This window comes from Chrysemys picta, chromosome 7, assembly GCF_011386835.1.
Source record: "Chrysemys picta bellii isolate R12L10 chromosome 7, ASM1138683v2, whole genome shotgun sequence".
Classification (NCBI taxonomy): domain Eukaryota; kingdom Metazoa; phylum Chordata; order Testudines; family Emydidae; genus Chrysemys; species Chrysemys picta.
The window spans coordinates 119,404,871-119,412,756 of NC_088797.1; the positions used below are offsets into that span (position 1 = coordinate 119,404,871).

A 7,886-nucleotide genomic window follows, 5' to 3' on the forward strand; every position below is an offset into this window, starting at 1 on the left:
TCTGTAATGGCGTGAGTGGTTAAAACAGACATCATTTCCCCTGTTCCACTTATCAGGAGCCATGAATTAGGTCTTCCTCTGTCCATTAGTTTAATAGGAAAATGGTCCTTCTTTCCTGGGCACAATAGGCTTTGTTAGTGACAATGGCCCAATTTAACCCATGATGTCATTGAATTGGCTTCAAAGTAATTACATAAGGGATGAGTCTGACCCCCATTATATTCCTGACTGGACACAAACACATTCATATCAGCTACCTTATAATCCTTTTCCTTACTCACATCAAGACTGACCGTATCATTCAAGAAACACCAAATCTATCACATACACCGTTGGTGTACCAGGGGCAACGTGTTGTCAATGACCAGCATCTACTGAAAAATGAAGTCACCTGTCACGTGTCAGAGCCTGCATTGAAAATGTACTAATAAATTCTGCAATAATCAAATGCAGTGAGATCCACTGTAATATTTAATCTGTGTTCCTGAAAATGAGACTATTGGTTATAAAATGGAAACTATACAGAGCCTCCCACTTTGTTTCAGAAGAATGTATTTAATAATTATAATACTCTGTGCTTCTCTCGTGTCTTTCCTCTGATGGCAAAATGCTTTGCAAACATTAATGAACTACTTTCACAGTGTCCTCTGCGGTATGGAACTACTAGTATTCCAGTTTTCCTTATACAGAAACGGAGACACAGACAGAATAAGCAATTTGCCCAAGATCACACAACAAGTCAGTGGTCGTCAGGAATAAGAACCCCGGATCTCCTGATAGTTCTCCCTGATCTAACTGTATCGGGAACACACCTACACATATACTGACGTTTCCAGGCTTGTGTGCAGACATATCGTATCTTGAAAAGTACAAGAAGTATTTATCTTAACGATATGTGTTTGATTTATTACTCATGGCTTTTGGAACATGTAGTATAAACAGGACAGTGTGTTAGTTTATCTAAGTGGTTGCATATGTATAATTTAATAAGGCACAGTTGGGAGCAGTTTGTTCTTACAGTTAGTATTCAACCTCAGTGACGTTTGAGCAGTGCCTGTGAAGGAACTTCAGTAGAGTAGCTACTGAAAAATTAACGTGTTTTTGATGGAGCTTTTTTGCTTAAAGAGCCCAATACATTCTTCCAACATGTGTCTCTGCATTCATTTTTCCTACTATTCTTTTCCTTAAAAATGCTGTAATTGTATTATATATCCTTCTTCCAAATAAGCAAAGTGCACAGAGAGAGAGGCAGGCGCCGCTGTCATACATACTTACTACTTAGCAGCCTTAACCCTTTGACTGCTGGTTTTCTGATCCATTCACAATGCTGCTCTTCTATCCATTTAAACATAATCCCATCTTGGAAAACTTCCACTTCACTTACCTCACTATGCTCCTCGATGTTACCTCTCTCTGTACCTCCCAATGCCTACGTTTGCTCCCTCTGCGCAATCAGCTCTGGCTTCTGGTAGATTCACCACAGCCCCCTGTCGTCTGTCAGAGAACAATCCCTTTCCTGACACCATGCCAGCTTTCTGGAATAATTTGTCCACCCACCTCCTTTACTAAAATGCATTTCAGCACTCACCTCTTCTACGTGTTTCCCCACACCTGTACTGCTACCAAACTTCCAAGCTTCTCCTTGTCTACTGTGCTCAGATGCAATAAGGCATTTTTATAGTAAACTTCCCAGTGCTGAAAATGCTGGCCAACGATTTCAAATCTCAGCGCCTTCAACTGATGTTTAGGCACCTCAATAAAAGTTGGTTGCTTTTTCAGAAGGACTGAGGGTTACGCTCCCAGACCAGGGCAATGTTTAAAACTTTTGTTAAACTTTTGCCATAATAACCCCTCCCAAAACACACACATACAGCTTGTGCAAACCCTACTGCTGGAGTCACCTGGGAATATCAACCCCTTCCAACCACACCTTGCTCACGGGGTCCCTTTGACCTTTTCATCATGCTTCTTACAAACCTTAAAGGGGCATGGCAGAGAATAAATGTAGCCTGGGTATTCCATCCAGCTCTTACACCCAAAAGAAAATGCAGTTATATATTAAAATACCCTAACATATATATTGTAATTTATAAGTGGTACATGAGCAGTCACAAAACCCACTGAAATCAATGAGAGCTGCAGGGGCTCCGCCCCTTTGAAAATTTAGGCCACCTCTACTTTGGTGCATTTAGAAGCCTATCTTTTAGAGTCTCAGAAATTGTAACGTCTGTAGGGTGTGAGTTATTTATATGAGTGACCTTGTCACCACATTAATTTATCCCATTCCTTTGATCTCAGTGGAATGTTGGGAGTCATGCTGAGTACATTATAGTGCAGAAACAGGTACATTCTGTCTAGACATATCTAGGATGCATGTCAGCAGTTTTTAAGATTAAAACCCCAAAAGCAGTGGTTGTCCAGGAGGAATGCACTGCATTCTGGGTAATACAGACTTGGCTGACTCTCAGGATGCCAATGAGAATATTAAATTGTCATTCAAAGGACGAAACCAGTAAGAGCAGACTTCATACAGAGGGAAGGATGCTAAGAAATATGCAGATGAAACACTCTCACAGAGAAAGTTTGGGCTGATGTGATAGAAACTGTAAGCACAAAGTTATGAGGAGCGGTGGACCTTTCAGCAAGCTAATCAGGAAATGTATACGCTAATAAGGAAGGCCTGTGAGAGTAAGAACGCTGATACACCAGAGATTTGAATTACTCTGGCACTTTGATCAGTGCCAGAATAATTCAAATCTCTGGAGTATCCGTTATTCTTGTAGCTACTAAGAAAGCAGAACAAGGTTAGCTTAGTATGCAGCATGCAGTACAAATAGCCAACCATTCTTCCAACAGAGGCCATTTTGGAAGTGTTGCTTGATTAGAGATTCTAGTTATAGGTTTAAAACTGATAAAACTGGTCGAATCCCTCTCTGAAGCCAAGCAATGAGGATGGATTTTTTTTTTTTATCAGCTACCAGACCACTTGGTAACCGCCTTAATGTGCAGGTTTTTTGCAGTGTTAAGAATTGTTTGTGGAGGGTTAAAGGGGACTGTAACCATCTTCCCTCATGCTGGTAGCACAGAGTGGGGTTTGGGAAAGGATCACTCTTACATACCATTGAAAGGAATCCATTTTTTATAAACACTTGAAGGGAATGCCCATGTGAGCAAAGTAACCCCCAGAGGTAAGTGCTGGCAGAATTGGACCCTTTGCATGCAGAGTAAAGACGGAATGATAACTAGCATACACAAAGTTGCACACACATATATTTGTATAACTACACAAACGCACCAGCTCAGGAGGGGATAGTGGAAGACAGTGATGTATACGGTGTGGTTACACCCCCAAAAATGGCACTGAGACCTGTACCCCCAATAGCCCCCAGTTACTCTTGTCCAGAAATTCTTCTGGGTGATGAAGATGTGATACCATCTCCGGACTCAAACATTTCCCTAACAAGCATAGTGTATCCTACCAATTTTCCATTACTTTCAATGGAACCCTTCACGGCGTGAGTCAAAATTATGGCTTTGAACAGGTTTTCTGCACGGGGTGAATGCCACCCAATGAGCACTACACATTAGCAAGAATTGGACATGATGCATATTGAGCTACTTCTGTCAAAACGGCAATAAATGCCAATAGAGCATGCTTAGGTCATGTCTACACTACAGCAGCTACAGTGGCACTGATATGGTGCTGCAGCTGTGCCGAGGTAGTGCTGTAATGTAGACACTTCCTACATTGATGGAAAGGGTTTTTCCATTGAGGTAGTGGTCCTCCTCTCTGAGGGTATGTCTACACTACGGGATTAATCCGAATTTATATAATTCGAATTTGGAAAACAGGTTGTATAAAGTCGAAATGTATGCGGCCACACTAAGCACATTAATTCGGCGGTGTGCGTCCAAGTACCGGGGCTAGCGTCGATTTCTGCAGCGTTGCACTGTGGGTAGCTATCCCATAGCTATCCCATAGTTCCCGCAGTCTCCCGCGCCCATTGGAATTCTGGGTTGAGATCCCAGTGCCTGATGGGACAAAAAACATCGTCACAGGTGGTTCTGGGTACAGCCTCACCTCCTCCCTCCTTCCCTCCCTGCATGAAAGCAATGGACGGCAGACAACCATTTCGCGCCTTTTTTCCTGGTTGGGTGAACACTGCAGACTCCATACCACGGCAAGCATGGAGCCCGCTCAGCTCAAAACAGCAGTCATGAACATTGTAAACACCTCGCGCGTTCTCGTGGAGTTTATGCTGAGCCAGGACCAGAAAAATGAGGCGAGGAGGCAGCGGCGGCGGCAGCGCAGCGACAAGCATGATGAGGACATGGACATGGACACGGATACAGAATTCTGTGAAACCGCGGGCCCCGGTACTTTGGAGATCATGTTGTTAATGGGGCAGGTTCTATCCATGGAACGCCGATTCTGGGCAAGGGAAACAAGCACAGACTGGTGGGACCGCATAGTGTTGCAGGTGTGGGATGACTCCCAGTGGCTGCGGAACTTTCGCATGCGTAAGGGCACTTTCATGGAACTTTGTGACTTGCTGTCCCCTGCCCTGAAACGCCAGAATACCAAGATGAGAGCAGCCCTCACAGTTGAGAAGCACGTGGCGATAGCCCTGTGGAAGCTTGCAACGCCAGACAGCTACCGGTCAGTCGGGAATCAATTTGGAGTGGACAAATCTACTGTGGGGGCTGCTGTGATGCAAGTAGCCAAAGCAATCACTCAGGTGCTGCTACGAAAGTTAGTGACTCTGGGAAATGTGCAGGCCATAGTGGATGGTTTTGCTGCAATGGGATTCCCTAACTGTGGTGGGGCGATAGATGGAACCCATATCCCTATCTTGGCACCGGAGCACCAAGCCACCGAGTACATAAACCGCAAGGGGTACTTTTCAATGGTGCTGCAAGCACTTGTGGATCACAAGGGACGTTTCACCAACATCAACGCGGGCTGGGCGGGAAGGGTTCATGACGCTCGCGTCTTCAGGAACACTACTCTGTTTAAAGGGCTGCAGCAAGGGACTTACTTTCCGGACCAGAAAATAACCGTTGGGGATGTTGAAATGCCAATAGTTATTCTTGGGGACCCAGCCTACCCCTTAATGCCATGGCTCATGAAGCCATACACAGGCAGCCTGGACAGGAGTCAGGAGCTGTTTAACTACAGGCTAAGCAAGTGCAGAATGGTGGTAGAATGTGCATTTGGCCATTTAAAAGGTCACTGGCGATCATTATTGACTCGCTCTGACCTCAGCCAAAGAAATCTCCCCATTGTTATTTCTGCTTGCTGCGTGCTCTACAATCTCTGTGAAAGTAAGGGGGAGACCTTTATGGCGGGGTGGGAGGCTGAGGCAAATCGCCTGGCTGCTGATTACGCGCAGCCAGACACCAGGGCGATTAGAAGAGCACACCAGGAAGCGCTGTGCATCAGAGAAGCTTTGAAAACCAGTTTCATGACTGGCCAGGCTACAGTGTGAAATATCTGTTTGTTTCTCCTTCATGAAAACCCGCCCCCTTTATTGACTCATTTTCTGTAAGGAACCCACCCTCCCCCTTCCCCCAGCTTTCTTTCAAACCAAATAAAGTCACTACCATTTAAAAATCATTTATTCTTTATTAATAGATTAGAAAAAGAGGGAGGAAACCCGGGTGGGATTTGGGAGGAGGATCGGTGGGAAGGAAAAGGCCACTAAAAAAAGGTTAAAAAAATGACAGCCTTTTGCTTGGGCTGTCTACTGGGGTGGAATGGGAAGGTGTACGGAGCCTCCCCCCCCCGCGTTCTTACACGTCTGGGTGAGGAGGATACGGAACATGGGGAGGGGGTAGGGTGGAACAGGGGCTGAAGCGGCAGTCTGTTTTCCTGCAGCCGTTCCTGAAGCTCCACCAGACGCCGAAGCATGTCTGTTTGCTCACGCAGCAGCCCCAGCGTTGCATCCTGCCTCCTCTGATCTTCCTGCCGCCACCTCTCATCTCGAGCGTCTCTCCTCTCCTCACGTTGGTCCCTCCTCTCCTCAAGTTGGTCCCTCCTGTCCTCACGTTGGTCCCTCATGTCCTCACGTTGGTCCCTCCTGTCCTCACGTTCACTGGCTTCTTTCCTATACTTTGCAACCGTTTCCTTCCACTCATTCAGATGAGCTCTGTCACTGCGGCTGGATTCCATAATTTCAGAAAACATCTCGTCTCGCGTTTTCTTTTTACGACGCCTTATCTGTGATAGCCTTCGGGATGGAGGAGGGAGGCTTGAGGAATTTGCAGCTGCTGTAGGGAGGGGAAAAAAGAGAGAATTGTTTAAAAAGATACATTTTGCAGAACAATGCTTATACTCTTTCACGGTGACCAACACTATTCACATTACATAGCACATGTGATTTCTGTGCAAGGTCGCATTTTGCCTCTTAATGCTGAGTGCCTGTGGCTTTGCTGCTAGAGATCACAGGTCTGGGCAACAGAATTCGGCTTGCATGCAGCCATGGTAAGCCATTGTCTTACAGCTTCTGCGCCCTCCTTTCCCACATACCAAGCATAGCCTTTAGAGTGCTGCGGTTTTTCTGTTAACATTCAGCAGCAGCAGAAAACAAACTAACCACCCCACCTCCCCCTCCCGCCATAAATTCTCTGGGATGATCATGGTACCCCTCCCCCCACCGCGTGGCTGGTAACAGGGAAGATCCCTGCTAGCCAAACGCGAAAAGCTCAGGGCCAATTTCCCATCTGCGCTTGGCTAACTGCAGGGAAGGATTTATTTTCCGCCACAGGCAAACAGCCCAGTAGGAACGGCCACCTCTGTCCCCTTAATTAAGTTCCCGTATCTCAACCAGGTTACCATGAGTGATATCACTCTCCTGAGGATTACACAACAAGATAAAGAACGGATGTTGCTTGAATGCCAGCAAACACCGGGACCATACGCTGCCAGGCTTTGTCAGGCAATGATACCAGATTACTTGCTGCAAGCATGGCGTGGTCAAGTGTCCTACCATGGAGGACGGAATAAGGATGCACTGCCCAGAAACCTTGTGGCAAGGCTTTTGGAGTACCTCCAGGAGAGCTTCATGGAGATGTCCCTGGAGGATTTCCGCTCCATCCCCAGACACGTTAACAGACTTTTCCAGTAGCTGAACTGACCGCGAATGCATCCCAAGTCCTCAGGGCAAAGTAATCATTAAAAACCGTTTGCTTTTAAAACAAGTTTTATATTTTAAAAGGTAAACTCACCTGAGGTCCCTTCCATGGGGTCAGGGTCTTGGATACTGGCTTGGGAGGGTTGGGAGGGTACTTCAGTCAGGGTGAGAAAAAGATCCTGGCTGTTGGGGAGAACGGAGTGCTGTGTGCTCTCTGAAAGCTCATCCTCCTCCTCCTCCTCCTCCTCCTCCTCCTCTCCCCCATCGGCAGAATCCTCAGGTGTAGCTGATGAGACTATCCCCGACCCGGAATCCACGATCACAGGTGGGGTAGTGGTGGCAGCCCCCCCTAGAATTGCATGCAGCTCGGCGTAGAAGCGGCATGTCCGCGGCTCTGACCCGGAGCGACCGTTTGCCTCCTTTGTTTTTTGATAGGCTTGTCTGAGCTCCTTGACTTTCATGCGGCACTGATCTGAGTCCCTATTGTGGCCTCTCTCCATCATGCCCTTGGAGATTTTTTCAAAAGTTTTAGCATTTCGTCTTTTAGAACGAAGTTCTGCAAGCACTGAATCCTCTCCCCATATAGCGATCGGATCCAGTACCTTCCGTACGGTCCATGCTGGTGCTCTTTTTCGATTATTGGCCTGCATGGTTACCTGTGCTGATGAGCTATCTGTGGTCACCTGTACTCTCCACGCTGGGCAAACAGGAAATGAAATTCAAATGTTCGCGGGGCTTTTCCTGTCTACCTGG

The 7,886-nt window shown here is 46.5% G+C and overlaps 1 protein-coding gene across 1 annotated transcript; it reads right to left on the bottom strand.

Moving 5' to 3' along the window:
• Positions 1–5,283: 5,283 nt before the first annotated feature.
• On the bottom strand, positions 5,284–7,660 carry LOC135972805 (chromatin assembly factor 1 subunit A-like). The gene is made up of 2 exons (XM_065552507.1): positions 7,228–7,660; positions 5,284–6,270 (listed from the first exon to the last, which is right to left on the bottom strand). The coding sequence occupies exons 1-2, from the start codon at positions 7,634–7,636 to the stop codon at positions 5,702–5,704; spliced, it is 978 nt and encodes a 325-aa protein (XP_065408579.1). The 5' UTR covers positions 7,637–7,660; the 3' UTR covers positions 5,284–5,701.
• Between the last annotated feature and the right edge of the window lie 226 nt (positions 7,661–7,886).

Excerpts from the sequence above, each read along its gene's own strand:
- LOC135972805 (XM_065552507.1), bottom strand. The coding sequence starts at position 7,636 with ATGATGGAGAGAGGCCACAATAGGGACTCAGATCAGTGCCGCATGAAA. Across the intron at positions 6,271-7,227 it reads CCCCATGGAAGGGACCTCAG|CAGCTGCAAATTCCTCAAGC; the intron begins GTGAGTTTACCT and ends CCCTCCCTACAG.